Source organism: Dama dama, chromosome 18 (assembly GCF_033118175.1).
Source record: "Dama dama isolate Ldn47 chromosome 18, ASM3311817v1, whole genome shotgun sequence".
Lineage (NCBI taxonomy): Eukaryota > Metazoa > Chordata > Mammalia > Artiodactyla > Cervidae > Dama > Dama dama.
Window position 1 is genome coordinate 44,788,803 of NC_083698.1, and position 20,911 is coordinate 44,809,713.

General features: G+C 36.6%; 1 protein-coding gene across 1 annotated transcript in view; it reads right to left on the reverse strand.

The window, feature by feature from the left end:
• Positions 1–428: 428 nt before the first annotated feature.
• Positions 429–20,911, reverse strand: part of SYPL1 (synaptophysin like 1) — a 31,134-nt gene continuing 10,651 nt past the window's right edge. The window contains exons 2-5 of the mRNA XM_061165229.1: positions 9,211–9,332; positions 7,806–8,013; positions 3,656–3,844; positions 429–1,837 (exon numbers count right to left, since the gene is read on the reverse strand). Of these exons, the coding sequence (XP_061021212.1) occupies positions 1,712–1,837; positions 3,656–3,844; positions 7,806–8,013; positions 9,211–9,332 (645 nt within the window). The 3' untranslated portion in view covers positions 429–1,711. The remainder of the gene's footprint in view (positions 1,838–3,655; positions 3,845–7,805; positions 8,014–9,210; positions 9,333–20,911) is intronic.

Genomic DNA, 20,911 nt, shown 5'->3' on the forward strand with positions numbered 1-20,911 from the left:
CTCCAGTATTCTCGCTGGGATAATCCCGTTGACAGAGGTGCCTGGCAGGCTACAGTCCATGGGGTCGCAAACATCAGACAAGACTGAGCCAACAATGAGCTAGTAGGTGGTGAAGCCAAGATTCAAATTCAGGCAGTTTGGCTCCAAAGCATATACTTTTAATTAAGAATCTTTGCTGCCAACTGGACAGTCAATTAGAAAAGGTTTATCAGTAAAACTCAACCTGAAAGTTACAAATAAGCATTTAAAAAATGAGATTGAAAGAAAAATAGAACCAGGGTCTCCAAAGCATTTTTTATTCCTTGCCAAACATTAAATAAACAAAACTACTGTAATATTCTGTTTCTTGCTTTGTAAATCAATTCTATTTTATACTGCTCATGCCTTTAAGATGAAAGTTTCTTTATAATATAACAATCAGTGCACTCTTTATTTTAACTTCTTTATTAGGGTGGATACACATTCTCATATTAACAATTCTTGTGAACAAAAGCAACCAAAATAAGGCAATAGTAAGATGTGCTTCACATAAAAACAATCATGTGGCTAAGAGGAGATCTGGCCCTGTACAACAGAAAGATTAGGAAGCAAAACGTGAATAAGCCCTATATTCCAGAAGCTACCCAAATGTGTGAGCAAAGACAGCACACCCATAATATAGCTCACTTAGGTTCCTTCTTTACAACGCATAATTCCTTAATTATCCATTTATGAAATAAGAACAAACATTAAGAAATGTGAAATCCAAATTGCATTCATTTTCACAATATCAATACTAAACTCAAGACAGCAACTTCATTGAATATAAATGTTTCAAAAGTAAAAGGCAATCTTAATTTTTTTTATCCTATGAATAGGGTCTGCAAAAAAAGATAGATTATTTAACTCTACTTGCAGGAGACTAGGTCTCAGCCTGCACTGAAGGAGCATAAGCAACAAAAGACAGCAAACAAATATCACTAGGAGTAATGCCCATACATATCAAAGTATCTAGGTGAACCATGCTTCACTTATGTAGCAAATCTATTAAATAACCAGCATATGGAAGCTTACACCTCATGCGAGAGAATTATCAAATTAACTCTACATCTATTAGAAATCTCTAAACCCCACTCCCCAAACAATTTTAGTACACCTACCAAGTACTGTAGGTCATTTAGAAAAACAGAAATAAAACATACATCGGTCTTTGTAATTAAGCATTTTTCATAACATATAAACAATGTTCAGATATAAACTGTTAACTAAATGTTTTTTCTAAATATGATTTATGTAATCAAGACTTTTTTAAACAAAGACAGGTCTTGGGAATATGATCTGTACAAACTTACAGTAGTGTATATTCCAAAACAGATTTTCTTCCTATTATGATAGGACAATAAAACTCTTTTCTGAGTGAAGATATATGTTAAGGCTTAAGGTGTAAACACTTCGGAAGGAAAACAACTTAGTGAAGAAATAACCGTTCATTTAAAAATGTGTATCATCTCATAATAGGCCCCTGAATTTTCAAATTCACATGTGAGAATACATTTACATCTTAAATTTCTAGGAAAGGCACAAGCTTTATGTAAAAAAGCAGCAAAATTTTAAACCCACCAATTTACTGAAAAAGCCATTACTTTTATTAGAAACAAAAAATGCTTCTCAAGGTGTTGGCAACAGGTCATAGTACAGACATTTATTTCATACAGTGTACTTCTCCCTTCAATTATATTCCAGTTGGAGGAGGAATACCTCCTTGAGAAGTAGTATTTGATGGACTGTGAAAGCTGGTCTCCTTGTACACAAACCATGCATTTCCTCCCCAAAGTATCATATTCAGAAAGCCAAAGATCTAAGAAAGAGAAAAACAAACATGAAAATCTAGTATACTATTAAAATTTCATACCTATCTTAGTTTTCCTATAAATATCTAATATTTCCAGGCCATATACCATCATTTCACTTGAAGTCTGAACTATACATCAAGTGGAATAAAAAAGGAAGACTCTGTATGTCAATGCCCGATTTGGATATATAATGCCTTATTCCCAGTGAAATCTCTAAATCTGTAACATATCAAATCATGACTAAAAGATATTTGTTTTTACATGTGCATTATTACCAATTAAAAAAAGGAATTAAATTTGTTTGAGAAAAGTAAGACCTTCCTTTTACTACTTTATATTTAGACTCTAGTGGCTTCAGGTGAAGAGAACAACAGGAATCCACGGTTCCTTCACTAGGAGGGGTTTTACTTTCTCCCCTCTGAGTGGTTATAAACATCCTTTGTGCACCTTTTCCTACTTCCCTACTTCATCCCCCTCCTACCATTACCTCTGCTTCCACAGCTGCAGCCACAAGAGAAAAGAAGTCATAGAAGAAAACGTTATGTCACATCCTGTAATAATCAACCTAAAAGAAATCAGCCTTCTCAGGTACAAATCTGAAAGTTCAAAGTCTCAGAGATGAAGGAACTGAAGATACCCTATTTTCACAGTATTTTTGTTTTTTTAAATGAAGACAAGAATAGCAGTGACCTATGAGGTAAGAGTAAGGTAAAAAGCTTGGGTACTATCATATTTGTGCTGCTGTTGTTTAGTCGCTAAGTCGAGTTCCGCCACGCCACAGGCTGTAGCCCGCCAGGCTCCTCTGTCCATGGCATTTCCCGGCAAGAACACTGGACCGGGCTGCCGTTTCCTCCTCCAGGGGTCCTTCCCCACCCAGGGATGGAACCTGCGTCTCCCGCACTGGCAAGTGGGCTCTTTACCAATGAGCTGCCAGGGAAGCCCCAAACTGCTTTCTTCTATTTTTTGTATTATTTGGGTATAAAAACACTTCTGAAACTATCTCAGCTCACCATCAATATATATGGGAAAAAAAAAAAAGACTTTTAAAACAAAAATTTGGCCAAATTGCTTTATAAGGCAAGACCAACTTTATCCACTGGAAAAATACTTTCTTGAAAAGACATGAAACCTCCTTAAAAGTAATACCCTCATTATATTAATAATATATCTGTATTTGGATAAAATACCATACAAAATAATATTTAAATTTAGAGGCCAAAATTTTAGGATTATTTAAGGAACTATGAAAGTACTATTTTCAAAGACCCAGAGCAAATCAAATTAGAGAAAGGGCTAATGTCCATGGACAGAGGACAGTTCATGTGGTCACAAAGAGTCAGACATGACTTAGGGACTAAACAGTAACAACAGAAGTCAGATCTGGTTCAAACCTTGGCTTTGCCAACTTACTAGCCCTGTCACCTTAAGTGACTTAACATACAAGCTATATTCTTTGCCAGTTGTAAACGAAGATAGTAACACCACTTCCCACATTCCTATCAGAATTGACATATGTGTAATGACCTTAGCACACAGTCTTAAAAAATGTTATATTAGCGCCTTTAGGGTCAAAGTCTTGCCTAGTTAATGTTAATAAAAACGTAACCATGATCTTGTCTAAGCTTGTTTACAAGTAATAATTTTCTGCACAAACTTTTTTTTGCTGTTATAAAGACTATATGATAACTAGGATTCTGATAAGCTTGGTAAAGATAAGATCAACATATTCATCCAGGGATTTATTAAAACTATTGTTTTCTTAAGTCACTGTAAGGTTTTTCTAGTAAGTGAAATAAATTATTTTATAAACACTGCATACTCACCACAGATACATTTAGGGACCCCATACTCGTTACAGAGACGAACTGGCACAACTTTCCTTGAACACTACAAGGCTTAAGCTCCTGGACAATGCTGGGACCGGTAGCTGTTTTAATATCTGTAAGAGCTTTAGCCCAGGCTGAAGTGCTCACCAACCACAAAAAAGTTGCAACAATAGTAATTACAAAGTCCTAAAGCAAAAACAAATATGAATTAATAATAAATACTTAAAGATACAAAATTTCAAATCCGCCACCAAGGAAATCATGTTGAACTCTCAGTCCTGAGAAATGACATACTTTATAAAAAAAGGCCACAATCAACATAGCAAACACTGCTGTTTACTATTGTCAGGCCAGTGCCTGCGCTACAGCAGTCATCTTCTGAAAAGTCTAAGATTTTTACATGGAGAAATCAAAGTTTTATAAAGCCCTCATCACAATCTTATCTAACTAAGCTAAGCCTCTCCCTCTTGGGATCAAATATCAGACTCTTATCACCAATAACTGTATACCTCCATAATCTCTGCTTTAATCACCCCTCTCAAATATTACCTCTCTTTCTAGCTCATTCTCTTTGGCACCCCAACCTTAAAACTCCTTTGACCCCACTGAGATCTACAATCTGATCTCCATTTCCCTCAACTTAGATTCTAAGGTTCTTCATTATAATCTCTTACATATACTCCCAATTCCCTTATCCTCCCCTGCTTTCTCATATTGTTCTGGCAAACCTCTAATTTTAGTTAAATCTAATGCTCTATGATATGAACAGCGAGATGGTGAAAAGCACACATCCAGGATGACTTGTCTCCTTTTAAATTCATGACTACAAAATTTTAAGAATGCTCATTATATTAAGAACAACAACAAAATCTCTCTCAAAACACCCTGTCACTACCAGTTTTCTACTAAGTGTTTACTACTTATTACAGTTCAAGAATAGAAGTTAATTTTTTAATATTTTGGATAATTTCTTATTGAACTAGTAAGAAAAAATTTTACTCTCCATAATCTATTTTGCTGGGGAACTAGAACTCTGTCGACTAGTACTGGCTATAAAAATCTAAGTAACGCTTTTTTAAAGTATGTATTTGGATAGTATAAAGTGTAAGTTTCCATCTCCTTTGGTCTTCCTTTACATTAACAACCGAAGTGGGAACAATGTAAGATTTGTATCTTTTAATGATGTATTCTGAGCATTCAGGTATGCTCAAGACTATGAGTTCTCACTATCTGCAGCAAAAATCTCTCCAATCTCAGAAATGGGTTTTGGAGCTTATCACAGGATTTTTTTTTTTTTAATAAGTCTGGTTAGTTTTAAATTACTTTTGCCAGTGACCTTTTAGTCATTTATCTCAGATAAATACCAGTGATCACATATGAGATATAGAAACTGTTATATATAGCTTGTCCACCTAGTCAAGCTGGCACTGAATAAACGCCTTGCATTAGCGAACTAAAACAATGCCTCATCTTACAAGCATGTGGCACAGTATTTGCATTTAAGCTCTCCACTGCTACTGCTCTTTAAAAAATGTGTATCAAAGAGAAAAGAATAGAAATATTAAGCATTTTGCACTGTGGGAGTACTCCCCTTTTTGCTGCTGTACTCTGCTGTATTTTGTGCTGTGGCAAATGTTTTCTAAGCACTTGTTAGAAAGAGCTGATAATTATTATGAGATTATCACATGTTAAATTCTCTCTGGGCTGAAGTTCATCATTTTGACCAATAGATGTCAAATCTTAATTTTAAGGTTTCTTCCTTCCAAATTCCTAATCAAAAAGCCGTAATTTTTTTTCCTGATTATGCTCTTTATGTCCAAGCTATTAAAGGCTTAGGATGACATTTTTACATTTCAAAAGCAGGTGCTTTTCGGACAATGATGCATGAAGTAATCTTAGAATGAGGGGAAGTGGGAGAAATGAGGCCTCTGAAGACAGTCCATGTGTGTGACTCAGGACTCTAGCTAGTTCTACATGAACAGTGCCACCTGGAATTATGCAATGCACAACATGCCTGTGGCAGCCCTCGTGCTACCAGTAAGAAGGACATAATTCATAACAGAGCTTTAGGATTTGGGATACCCTATCTTTGTTTGGTTTCATTTTATGGTATTTCTGATCCTCCACACAGCCTAGAACCCTTAAGCTCTCACTATTTAGCACAAAAATGTGCTGAATTTATTTAAAAACTAAATTTGATTTTAAAATGTCACAATTGAAATTCTCCTAGAGATATCTTAGCAGAGAATTGAGAACACTGATGAAACAGCACAAGTCATTAAAAAATGGTACTTAAAAAATAATTCATGTCATGTTTGGCCATAGTTAAAATTTTAGGCATCACAAAAATTTTTTTTTACATTTATATGGTTAAAGTAAAATCCAAAATTTAATTTAGAAGCTGGACTTTTACAAATAAGAAGTATCCATCATACACTGTACGAACAAAAAACCACTTACGGAACTAATTCTGGATTATGTCTCCATAGGACCATTATTATTTCTCTATATGATCACTCTGAGGTGGAAAATTATTTTTGACTTTTCTGAATGATACAACTAAATCAGTTTTATAGTTTTATTAGGCAGAAAAAGCCTCCTCCAAAGCAGATTTGAATGCTGCTCTAAAAACTGTCATATATCAAGATGTGAAACAGATCACCAGCCCAGGTTGGATGCATGAGACAAGTGCTCGGGGCTGGTGCACTGGGAAGACCCAGAGGGATGGGATGGGGAGGGAGGCGGGAGAGGGGATCGGGATGGGGAACACATGTAAATCCATGGCTGATTCATGTCAATGTATGGCAAAAACCACTACAATATTGTAATTAGCCTCCAACTAATAAAAATAAGTGAAAAAAAAAACTTCATTATTTTTAAGGCTTAATAAACAAAATAAGAGAAATAAAAGATTCATTGCTAGATTTAACTTAAAATTTGTTGGGATAATGACAGGATGGCAAGAAATATCTTCATTTAGAATTTAATCTATAAAGAACTTTAACAAAATATAAATAAGGCTTGAAAAGTCCACAGAAGTTACAGATTACTAACATGAAATTTCTATTAAGTATTGCAAATTAAAATGGCTGATGTCTATCTTTTGAAAGTCACTTAACAACCAAGAAATGTTTTATAAAAATATCAGGTTTGAGAATTTCTTCTCAGATACATGAAATGAAATAAATATGATGGATAAAATACTGTTTTATTACTTACTTACCATCTGCATTCTTATGATCCAGGCAGCAAAAATTAAAAATAAATAAGTAGATAAATAAAACCTGTTATTCAATAATTTGACCTATCCTTTAAAGTAACTTCACAAATAATAAGTAGATGTGAGCAGTTACTGTTTTCTTAGGATATAAATGACCAGTATCAGGAAAACATCTCTGTTGTCCCTTCAAAGCAGTAACACCAATATGGACTTCGTAGTTATTCTTTGGTAGTGGAGGTCCACTTTAAAACTACAGTTTATCTCTGGATTTGCCACCAATAATCTAGGGGAATTCTACTAACTAAATCTCAAGAGATTATTTTTATTTCTAGCTCAGTAGACCCTTAAGCCAAAAAAGGTATTAGGACTTCAAATCCAAATCCTTTGTTGCCATCTTAAAGATTCAGAATTAGCTCATGAATGCCACTAATGCCAAATTCTATAATTTTTATAGAATTACCTTGGTCAGAATTTAAAGAATTTAAGAATATAGACCAGGTGTCAGGCATAAAGGGGATGTCTCTGAGAAAAGAGAAAAAAGATAAAAAACAGGAAAACAGTTATGAGACTACTAGCACTGTTAGCAATTCTTCAAATCAAATACATTAATTTCTATTTAATTTCCCTGCTATTTGCAACCTAATATGCTTTGTCCCATATTCGAGTTCTTTCCAGGTTAAAATAGAGTTAGATACAAACAAACCTCTCTCTGTATAAGGAGTACAGAGGAAGTGTTGCAAACAGGCTACAAGAATTGGGTTAAACATGACAAGAGCCAGCATAAACTCGTGGCAGAAGTCAAGACATGTTGAAACTGGTTTATGCCAAGAGTTTTTTTTTCCCAGTGTAAGAAAATCCATATTTAAATTCAAGTGTAATATATACCTACATAAATTATTTTTGTATAAAAAGAAAGTGATTACTTACAGTCATGGGAAGCTTTCGATTATCACGATACAGGTTTGTGTAACCAACATAAAGCAGAAGAGCAGCAATGCAGTACAGGAAGACAAAGACTGCAAAAGTAACATAGAACTGCGCGGAAGAGGAGTAATCTCCAATAAGGACATAATTTTTCCAATCTACACGACAGACATTTACACCTTGAGGTGCCTGAAATGATGCCTCATTCAACCTATTTAAAAAAAGGCACAAACAAATTTATGAATTACTTGGACTCTTCTAACAGAAACACATAGGCAGAATGTTTAAGTAAAATATACTCCCCAAATAAACACTTTCCTTTTTTAAAAAGTGAAAAATTCAAATATTTAAGTAAATTAAAATTTTCATATGTATATAAATCATATATTACACCTGATACTTGACTTATGATAGACTGAATACAGACTGAATTAAACACTTTCACACCCAGATAATATCTTCCTGTAACAAAAACTTAGCAGATTAATAGCACTGTTACAAAATGGTTTACAATTTGAGAAACTGTATTCCATTCTAGGAGGCAGAGTCTGTGTGACTAGCACCAGGAGAGTCAATTATAATGATTCACATTTTAACTCTCACTAATTAGCTAACTCCACAAAGTCTTTAATTTTCTCTATCTATAAATCACAAAAGCACTTATCACTAAAGATGCTATAACTTTATAAGAGAAGGACTGAGAGATAGAGAGGCAAAGATTGATTACCAAGCACCTGCTATCTGACATATCTTTAATGTAAGATTTTATTTAATCATCAAAGCAACCTTAAATGGTTTAAATTCACTGAACAGAAAAACTGAGTCTAGAGAATTAAGTAAAGTAGTCAGTAAGTGGGGAAAGATTCACACCCTCACTTAAACACAGGGCAGATGGAGTAAACATTTAATGAATACTGAGGTCAAACAGAACAAAATAGCCATAAATATTCAGAAAGTAAAGTTTTATGCTGCTGAAACACAGGAACTCTTCACTTTATATAAATCCATGTCTTAAAGCTATACATTGCACATTAGTAACTGTAAATACATGAGAAAGTTGGATTTTTCATAAGCTGTGTTTGCTTCTACAACATGGCTTCTCAAACTAAGGTAACAGAGCAGTCTTCTTTTGAAATTTCCAATCCACTGTGGGATGACAGAATAAAAGTGTCAAGGCAATGTCATATAAAAGTTTCTGAATGCTTACTGTCATTTTCCGTATTTATTTCATCACAGTTCAGGAAAACAGTCTGCAGATAGGCACTGGTCCACACACCATACTTTCAGTAGCAATGATCACTATTTACAAATGAGCATGAAATTAAAAATGTCCAACTCCCAAGATCAATAAGTTGTTGGGAAATCTTAATGAGTGAAAAGAGTTGTTAAACCCCAAAAGCAAACTTACCTGAATGGATAACCAAAAGTAGCTGTAATCGTTTTATTCTCAGCACCTTTATCACAAGACACTTGAATTTCTGTTTTGCCCTTAAAACCTCCACAGGTAGCAAAAGCAAAGATAGAAGCAATCTACACAAAGACCAAAGAAAGAAAAGAAAGAAGCATTACTCTACCTAAACATAGGTGATTAAAATCTTAAATACAGTGGCTATTAATGACTATTAAAAATTGGCTCACTAACATTCTTAGAATTATTTACAAATGAAGATGGTGAAAAATATTTAAAAATGTATCTGCAACCTCTCTGACCTCCCAGCTTCATGCACTAGTCACCAACTTAATTATGAACACAGGCAGACCTTATTGTGTCTGTTACCTTCCTATATACACTGCTTATATTATATAATTTCTTCTGTGACTGTTTTGGTTTGTCTCTGAAACAACAGACCCTTCATCTCACCCCAAAACCATGATACCATTATCACTCCATGACAACTAATACTTCCTTTCTTTCTTTTTTTCATTTGTTATTTGGCTCTGTCAGGTCTGAGTCACATCGTGTGGAATCTTTCATTGCAGTGAACGGACTCTCTTGTGGCATGCAGGCTTCAGTAGTGGTGGCCCGCTGGCTTAGTTGCTCTGTGACGTGTGGGATCTTAGTTCCCTGACCAGGGATTGAACCCATGCCCCTGCATTGCAAGCCAGATTCTTAACTACTGGAACAGGGGGAAGTCCCAATGATTTCTTAATAGCAAGTCATGAGTTCAAATTTCCCAAGCTGATTCATATTTTTTAATCCTAAGTATTTTTTTCAGAGTCTGCACATTACATTTGTTTAATATAAAATTTGTTAAGTCATGGATTTCTCTCCATAGCCCCACACTTCTTTCTCATTTATTATTGAAGAAACTAGGCCATTTGTCTTACAGAGATTTCCATATGGTGTTGTGTGGCATAATTCCTCTATCTGTATTTTCTAAAGAGGCTAGATTAAACTCTGGTTTGTGTTTTCTTTTCTTCACTTGTTTTGTCTCGTTTATTTGTGAGAATGCCAATTTTCAGTTGGCTCTCTTGTTATGATGTTAAGATGAATTAGTGGGTTCAGGTATTGTCAGCCTGATCTATCCTTTAATTTCTCCATTAGACTTTCCTCTAGTGGTTTTAGCAGCTATTGATGGTCATGACTTGGTTCCATTATTTTATTAGAGGTTGGGAAATGTAGCATTCTGTCATTTCTTTGTTACCTGGAATTCTCCTGTGCAGAACTTTGTCACATAATCATTTTGGTTAACCTGAGGTATGGTTCATAGGAGGCAAACAGTATAAATGCCTAGTTCTTTATTTTTCTTTACCAATTTTTAGAATAGTAAACTAGTTTCTTAATATCTTCTGGATGTAACAACTGGATTATTTTTAGCATTATTGTAAATTAGGTTTCATATATTTTATGTTTTCCAACTGTTTGCCTTTATTTTTTTAATACTCAAATTGTCTTGTATTTAGCTAATGGTAGTCTCAAGTGGCTTTCCTTTTTCTCCCCCTTGACCCTTATAGTTTTTGATAGTTTACTTGTTTTCTGGACACAATATTTCAGGATAAGTTTGTACATTTCCTGCCTTAATTGTGGATTCAGCCAGTCTATTATCTCCAGGGAAACTTAGTTCCTTGAATGAGAAATGATACTTACTAATCACATTCTGGAAACTGGGGACCATACTTTTAAGATAAGGAATTTTTAAAAATTGTTTTAACTTGAGATATAGTTGACTTACAATTTCTGCTTTACAGCAAAGTGACTCAGTTATATATATAAATTTTTTTCCCGTATTTTCCATTATGGTTTATCAGAGAATATTGATTTTAGTTACCTGTGCTATATAATAGAACCTTGTTTACCCATTCCATGTATAATAGTTTGCAACTGCTAACTCCAGACTTCTTTCCCTCCCTCGGCAACTGCAAGTCTGTTCTCTTTGAGTCTGTTTCTGTTTCATCGATAGGTTCATTTGTGTCATATTTTAGAGTCCACTTAGAAATTATATCATATGATATTTGTCTTTGTCTGACTTACTTTACTCAGTATGACAATCTTTAGATCTATCCATGTTACTGTTAATGGCATTTCATTCTTTTTTATAGCTGAGTAGTGCTCCACTGTACGTTTATACCACGTCTTCTTTATCCATTCATCTGTTGATGGATATGTAGGTTGTTTCCACGTCTTGGCTATTATGAACAGTGCTGCTGTGAAGACGAGGGTGCACGCGTCTTTTTGAATTATAGTTTTATCCAGATAAATGCCCAGCAGTGAGATTGCTGGGTCACACAGCAACTCAGGAAACCTCCGCACTGTTTTCCATAATGGCAGCACCAATTTATATTCCTACCAACAGTGTAAGAAGGTTCCGTTTTCTCTACACCCTCTCCAGCATTTGTTATTTGTAGACTTAGGTAAAAAAAATTTTAATAATGAGAAAAGAAGCTGGCCATGTTAGCCATGCTAGCAGAAAGGAAGAATTCAACAAAGCAAGGCAAAGCAAGTGTGGGGTCCTTAGAAATAGTTTAGGATATTGGAGGGAAACTGTATTCCTTGCTATGAGGGGAAGATGAGAATCCAGATTGTCATAATGTGAGAAACACTTTAATTGTGTCATTATTTTGTACTCATAACAAGAAAAGTAATGTCCATTAAAAAAGAAACGCAGCACAAAGAAGTTAGTAACTTCCCAAGGTTACAGAGCCAATAATTGCTAAGTCAAGATTCAAACCTGGGCAGTCTGGCTTCAGAGTTTGTTTTTAACCAGGATTTTATACTGCCTTCACCCTACCAAGCTTCAGTTTTCTAAAATGTTTAAAAAAATAAAAAGGAAAAAGGCAGTAGTGATAGTATTTACTGCATAGAATTATTGTGAAAGTTGAATTTAAGACTCAATATAGTATTTAGCATATAGTAGCACATGCTGCGGAGAAGGCAATGGCACCCCACTCCAGTACTCTTGCCTGGAAAATCCCATGGACGGAGGGGCCTGGTAGGCTACAGTCCATGGGGCAGCGAAGAGTCAGACACGACTGAGCTACTTCACTTTCACTTTCATGCATTGGAGAAGGAAATGGCAACCCACTCCAGTATTCTTGCCTGGAGAATCCCAGGGACAGAGGAGCCTGGTGAGCTGCCCTCTATGGGGTTGCACAGAGTCGGACACAACTGAAGCGACTTAGCAGCAGCAGCTGCAACCTCTCAACAGATGTGATTTTATTTTCCTGAGTATAATATAGAAATTAGTATAACAGCCCATGTAACAACACATTTGCTCCTATTACAGTGTACCTACTAAATATTAGTATGAAATTCAAAGAGTCTGATCTATTAGTATCAAAATCAAAAGGGGATAAATTGAAACCCGAGGGTAACTATAAAGCCAAGAAACTATAAGCAGAAATATTATTTCATGAGCTTATAAGGCCTCACTTGTGGCTATTTCCAGGTCTCAAAAAGTAGTTGGAGATTTGTTTTCCTTATCATACATATACTTAAAGAAATGTACGGATGCTTTCTTAAATGCTATCCAAACAGGGAAAAACCTGAAAGCATACTAAATATTGACAGGGAGTCAAATAAACTGTAACTCACTCCCACAAGAGAAGAGTATGCAGTCATTAAAATGCTGGGCAATGTCTAATGATAGAGAAAAGGGTTCATTACATATAAAGTTTGTTTAAACAACGCATTGTGCACAAGTCTATATCTGTGCAGATATAACATAATAAAAACTAAAAAGGATATGCATCATAATTTTAAGTGGTCACCTCTGAAAAGAAGACAAAAGATAATTTCTTTTTCTATTTGTATCTCATGAATTTTCTACAAAACAAAACAAAAAAAACCCCCATATCTTGGGGGTAACCAAAAGCTCAATCCTTCAGCGAATGCTGATGGCTCATTTATGAAATATATTCAGAACTTGATAACTTTTCCCACCATCATCACAACATCCTCATCTAAGCCACTATTACTTCTTGCCTGAATTATATGCTAACAGTCTTCTAATTTGATCCTCTTACTTCAGTCCCTGCCTCTTCTTCAATCTATTTTCCACATCAGCCAGGGCCATCTTTTAAAAATATAAGGCAGAAAACTTTATCATCTGCTCAAAACTCTCCACTGGCTTCTGAATTCTCTCCAAATACAACGTTTACATAATGGTCTACAAGATCCTTTCCTCCTTTAACACTTCTGATCTCATGTAGCTACTTTTTCCCTTGCCAAACCTCTTTACACAAATGTTCTCCCTGTTATTCTTTAAAGACATGGGATAAACTCCTTTGTACTGACTATTCCCTCTGCTTGGAATACATAGTTAGCTTCCTACTTCACAGCTCCCTGGTTCCAATGTGACCTTATCAGAAAAGCCTTTTCCTAACCATACTATGTTAAATAACAGTGCCCTTCCCACTCTACGCTATCAGTTCTCTTTATTTGTACTGATCTATTTTTCCTCCACTGTAATGAACAGTGCCTGACAGTACTTCATTATTTGTCCATTTTTCTCTACAATGTAAACTCAAAGACAGCAGGCACTGTTTTGCTCAAGGTCACACACATCTAGCAAATAGATGGAATTCAGTGCAAGTTTGATATCAAAACCTATCCTATACTGTTGAACACTGACATAATGCCTCCCATGGATTAATCCAGGGCCTTGAATCAGGCCACCCATAATCAGGATCATAACTATCCAACGAATTTTTTTCCCATGAAGAAAGAGATATATGAAAAGGAATTTAGTTATAGATAAGAAGAGTCTGGTAATAATGTCCACACATAGTTTGGTATCTTTAGTTAAGTTAAAAAATTAAGAAAGAAGAATACTATTTCAGCATAAATATATATGAATATACAGTGAGAACACAAGGCCAGGAAATGAGTCCTGGGTATATATCCATATTTTGAATTAGAAAAAAGAAACAGGACACACACAACTCAATCAACAGAATAAAGAGGCCAGAAGCAGACTAGTGTGTAGAGACAAATTATACCTAACAGAGCTGGCTTTACAGGGCTCTAGAAGACTCTACACATGGACATCACCAGATGGTCAACACCGAAATCAGATTGATTATATTCTTTGCAGCCAAAGATGGAGAAGCCCTATACAGTCAGTAAAAACAAGATCGGGAGCTGATTGTGGCTCAGATCATGAACTCCTTATTGCCAAATTCAGACTTAAACTGAAGAAAGTAGGGGAAACCACTAGACCATTCAGGTATGACCTAAATCAAATCCCTTATGACTATACAGTGGAAGTGAGAAAGATTTAAGGGACCAGATCTGATAGACAGAGAGCCTGATGAACTATGGACGGAGGTTCGTGACACTGTACAGCAGTCAAGGATCAAGACCATCCCCATGGAAAAGAAATGCAAAAAGGCAAACTGGTTGTCTGAGGAGGCCTTACAAATAGCTATGAAACGAAGAGAAGCAAAAAGCAAAGGAGAAAAGGAAAGATATTCCCATTTGAATGCAGAGTTTCAAAGAATAGCCAGGAGAGATAAGAAAGCCTTCCTCAGCAGTCAATGCAAAGAAATAGAGCAAAACAACAGAATGGGAAAGACCAGAGATCTCTTCAAAAAAATTAGATACCAAGGGAACATTTTATGCAAAGATGGGCTCAATAAAGGACAGAAATGGTATGGACCTAACAGAAGCAGAAGATATTAAGAAGAGGTGGCAAGAATACACAGAAGAACTGTACAAAGAAGATCTTCATGAGCCAGATAATCACAATGGTGTGATCACTCACCTAGAGCCAGACATCCTGGAATGTGAAGTCAAGTGGGCCTTAGAAAGCATCACTACGAACAAAGCTAGTGGAGGTGATGGAATTCCAGTTGAGCTATTTCAAATCCTGAAAGATGATGCTGTGAAAGTGCTGCACTCAATATGCCAACAAATTTGGAAAACTCAGCAGTGGCCACAGGACTAGAAAAGGTCAGTTTTCATTCCAGTCCCAAAGAAAGGCAACCCCAAAGAATGCTCAAACTACCGCACAATTGCACTCATCTCACACGCTAGTAAGGTAATGCTCAAAATTCTCCAAGTCAGGCTTCAGCAATACATAAACCGAGAACTTCCAGATGTTCAAGCTGGTTTTAGGAAAGGCAGAGGAACCAGAGATCAAATTGCCAATATCCGCTGGATCGTCGAAAAAGCAAGAGAGTTCCAGAAAAACATCTATTTCTGCTTTATTGACTATGCCAAAGCCTTTGACTATGTGGATCACAATAAACTGTGGAAAATTCTGAAACGGATGGGAATACCAGACCACCTGACCCACCTCTTGAGAAACCTATGTGCAGGTCAGGAAGCAACAGTTAGAATTGGACATGGACCAACAGACTGGTTCCAAATAGGAAAAGGAGTACGTCAAGGCTGTATACTGTAACCCTGCTTATTTAACTTCTATGCAGAATACATCATGAGAAACATTGGGCTGGAAGAAGCACAAGCTGGAATCAAGATTGTCAGGAGAAATATCAATAACCTCAGATATGCAGATGACACCACCCTTATGGCAGAAAGTGAAGAGGAACTATAAAGCCTCTTGATGAAAGTGAAAGAGGAGAGTGAAAAAGTTGGGTTAAAACTCAACATTCAAAAAACTAAGATCATGGCATCTGGTCCCATCACTTCAGGGGAAATAGATGGGGAAACAGTGGAAGCAGTGTCAGACTTTATTTTTTTGGGCTCCAAAATCACTGCAGATGGTGACTGCAGCCATGAAATTAAAAGACACTTACTCCTTGGAAGGAAAGTTATGACCAACCTAGACAGCATATTAAAAAGCAGAGACATTACTTTGCCAACAAAGGTCCGTCTAGTCAAGGTTATGGTTTTTCCAGTGGTCATGTATGGATGTGAGAGTTGGACTGTGAAGAAAGCTGAGGTCCGAAGAATTGATGCTTTTGAACTGTGGTGTTGGAGAAGACTCTTGAGAGTCCCTTGGACTGCAAGGAGATCTAACCAGTCCATCCTAAAGGCGATCAGTCCTGGGTGTTCATTGGAAGGACTGATGCTGAAGCTGAAACTCCAATACTTTGGCCACCTCATGTGAAGAGTTGACTCATTGGAAAAGACCTTGATGCTAGCAGGAATTGGGGGCAGGAGGATAAGGGGACGACAGAGGATGAGATGGCTTGATGGCATCACTGACTCGATGGACATGAGTTTGAGTAAACTCCAGGAGTTGGTGATGACAGGGAGGCCTGGCATGCTGCGATTCATGGGGTTGCAATGAGTTGGAAACAACTGAGAGACTGAACTGAACTGAACTGACCCCACTTAAATGTGGATAGAACAGTGACTTGCTTCTAGTGAACAGAATACGGTAGAAGGAATGGGATGTCCTTTATGAGATTAGGTAATAAAGAGACTACAATTTTTGTCTTCATTTCTCACTCCCTTGAATCATCTGATTTGGGGGACACTACAAACCATTAGAAAGTATTTGCAAAAATGTTACAAATGGTTAGTATTTACTAACATACAGATCTAGGACAGACTCTTGCTCATGCATACTGCATGACAAGTGTAAGAACGTTCACAGTAATATTGTTTATAATATCAGAATATGGGGAGAGGGGAAGCAACAAGAAAGCAGACAAAATATATTGGTATACAGTACTTACCATGAGAACTTACACAGCAATGAAGCCATACAACTGTAGCTACCTATGTCAACAAGGATGAACTGTAGAAACCTAATGTCATTCTTTTAAAAGCTCTGTTTACCTGGAGAAGGGAATGGCTACCCATTCCAATATTCTTGCCTGGAGAATTCCAGGGACAGAGGAGCCTCGTGGGCTACAGTCCATGGGGTCACAAAGAGTTGGGCACGAATGAGCGAGTAACACTTCTTGTGTACATCACTCCTGCCACTATCTTTGTTCAAGCCCTCACCATTTTTCCCTTGGACTAACCCAACAGACTCCTCACTTTTACACGCATTCTCAATGCCATCCATCTTTTACTGTGGGCTCTAGAGTTGCAGTGTCCATTAAGGTGCCATAAGCCACATGTGGCTACTGAGCACTTTAAAAATGGCTAGCCTGACCTGAGATGGTTGTACATGTAAAATATACTATGGTTTATGAAGAGTTAGTATGAAAAAAAGAATGTAAAATATCTCATCAATAACTGTTTATACTGATTACTTGTTGAAACAATAATATTTTGGATATACTGGGTTAAACAAAATGTATTATTAAAATTAACCTCCCCTGTTTCTTACTTTTTTAATGTGGCTAGTAGAATGCTTAAAATTACTCTATGACTGGCATTTGTAGTCTGCACTGTGTTTCTATGGTATAGAGCTGTTTAGAGTGACGTCATACTGATACAAAATCAAAATCTGGTCATGTCATTCCCATTGTTAAGAGATTTCCTGAATGGCTTTCCAGATATAAATTTACATAAAGAAAACATATAAAGCCCAAAGTTCTTAATTTGGCATAAGAGGCAGGGCTGAGAGGCATAGCCTCAACATTATCTTTCTGGATTTATAATGCTGTACTCCGTGCAAGGGCCTATACAATTCTGTCCTATTGCACTGTATACTTACTGTTCCTGAAACACATCAAGTATTTATGTCTTGAATGTATGTGTTTTTTCTGCCAGGATTTCCCCCTCTGTCCCCACCCTGCATCTCAAACAAGCTCATCCATTAAGGCCCTGTCCGATTCCTTGTGGTAGAAATATTATGACTCCTTGGCTGCCACAGACTTAAGTTCATTACTTCTGTTACAGGCATTTTTCTTGTGTATCTTGCTCATTTAAAAAAAAAGAAACAAAAAAACCCAAAATAATAAAAACTAGTTTCCCACTTAGGACAAAAATTAGTAAATAAATGGCACACTGTACCGTAGCTTATTGTTTTTAAGATTATTGCCTTTACCTCTCCCTTGGCAGACTGTTGTATCTTTGCATTTGTCCTTATTCAGGGTTTTCAGTGTTTACCTACACAGGAACACTTCTATCTTCCTTATCTAGAGCAGACTTTACTAGATTCCAACACAATACATTCTTTAAGCCTATAACTATTGTTAATATAGCTTTATTTGTTTTAAATTTTTTAAACTTACCGCAAGGAGATATTAAAAGCAGAAAAACATTTCGAGGCATTGAACACCACCTCCCTTCCTCTGCCCATTTGGTATCAAGACGGGTTAACTAATCAATGGAAATCTAGGAAACTAATCTTACAGGGAAAGGGGTATGCCTGTATTTCTCCAGATGGATCCAACGAACTCACATGGCTTCTTCTTCGGAAGATTCGACCTAAGGGGGCCTCCAGCATTCAAACTAGAGACGAAACAACAAAAACCCCAGGAGGAAGAAATTCCAGTACAAGCCATGGCGGCTTTAAAAATTTCCAAAAAACACCACACTCGACGTCATCGACCGTACGATCTCCCTACTTGGGGACAGATAAAAACCCTTACTCTAATCAAGCTGAAAATCTGATTTCTCAACAGGGAATGCCTCAGAATCCTGAAAATATTTTTGTCGCTATGCTTGCTGTGCTTGCTTTTGCTTCCCCCGCTCGGGCTGACTTGATTGATCACACTTACTGGGCTTATATACTTAACCCCCCTTTTATTGTAGGTTGTAGAATGGGCAGATATAGGACCAATCGTATCCACTAATGACTCAACACATATGCCCCCTCCTTGGAGCTTGGAGGGGCCCTCTCATCCCAAGGAAGAATGAAGACTAATTAACATGTCTCTAGGCGATGAAATCCTTCCTTTATACATGGGCCCAACAAAATTATGTATTAATGTTAGTTGACAAACATGGGCTTTCGTCCTGCCTCCAAAAATGAACTTCCACATATTGGTTGGACTGTTTACTGCCCTGTCCTTTTATGAAAACCATGTCAATACTACCAAAACTCTAGGAAAAGGGGTTTACTTATAAAGACTTTAAATATACTCCTGTTTATTGAGATAGATGTCAAGCTAAATCAGGGAAATTAATGTTTGTGGTCAATTACACCATTGTTGATTGGGGACCCCATGGTACATGGCTATCTAACTGCTCAGATGATATTAACAGTACTATACATGATTATGTTACTCAAGTAGCATAGAAGATTACCAACAGTTCAATGAAACACTTCCATGAAAAGGACTCCTTGGCTGGCTTGACGGCAAAATGGCACTTTGTCACCCTCAAATCATCCTCAATAAACGAACTGGGCCTAAACAATGAAACATCTGAAAACTTGCTGCAAGTACTGAAAAACTTGAAACTTGGACTAGATATTTCACAGAGACCAGTTATAATCATAGTAATTATTCCTTCTGTTATGATCATATATTTTATACAAGCTTGGGTTCCCCTTCCTTTTGTTACAGCTATAGAAAATTTACAATTTAATAGACTTTACGTTCTGTGACCTGTATACTTCTCTTAATTCCTCTATTTCTCTAAAAAACAAATCCCTTTCAATTCTTCGATCTTGACATAGTTTATGGTTACCAGTAGATCCCCAACGACCCTGAGAAGAGGGTCCCATGACAGGACTTGCTTCCCGGTTACTCACTAAATTATTCCAACGATCTAAGCAATTCATTGGATGGTTAATTCTTGACATTTTGGGGGTTAATAGCCATTTGCATCACTGCTGCTGTCGCAGACATTGCTTTACAAACTTCAAACACAAAACTTTATTCAAAATTGGACTAAAGATGCTCATACTATGTGGGCCACTCAGGCTCAGAGAGATAAAGTTTAAGTTAAAATTCAGAAATTAAAAACAGCCATCCAATGGGTTGGAGATCAATTAATAGATGTACAAAAACAAGTGATACTAAAATGTGATTGGAATTCTACTCAATTTTGTGTTCCTCTGGCTCAATTCAATCATAGTGCCTACAACTGGGAACAAATCAAATTTCATTTATTAAACATACAAGATAATGCCTCTCTGAATGTACAATTATTATGAGAAGAAATCTTTGAAACCTTTTCTGAAAGTCTGCCCTCTTCCACTAATTTGGACACTTTAGCTGAACAACTAGCTGATCAATTATCTGGGCTAGACCCATGCGGAGGGTTTCAGAGCATTACTCACAGCATCCGGTCTGGAACTATAACTTTGGTGATTGTATTGATAGTTATATTTGTTGTTTACTGTTGCCTTTATGCAAAAATTGTTAAAACTAAACAAACTCAAATGGTCAAGACCCTTTTTACAAATAAATAAATAAGGGGGAATTGTCAGGGAACGTTTAACAGGAGGATTCCTGCATGCTGTTTCTCATAAATCCTCTGTTCCTTATCAGCTCCTGGCAATAGGAACAAGTGGAACGGCACGCTGCTCCCAGGACTGAGGTCATAGGATTAAATACATGCATGAATCTCCTTCAGTAAACATTCTCCTTACAACAACACTGCATAGTCTCAATCCTCTTTCTTGAGTTGTGGATTGTCTCCTGACCTTATGACCATTGTTAATCCCTTGTTCCCTTGATAATGGTTGCTGTATGTTTGGTTTTCTGATCTTTATCATTGTCAAAAGAAATTCCTTGTAAAACAGCCTATATATACTCACAGAAAGATCATTAAAGCACCCTTGCTCCAACAGCGGCTTAGGTCCCTGTATCTTTCTTTCTCTCTCTCCCGCCCTCTGGCTAATTCTCTGGAG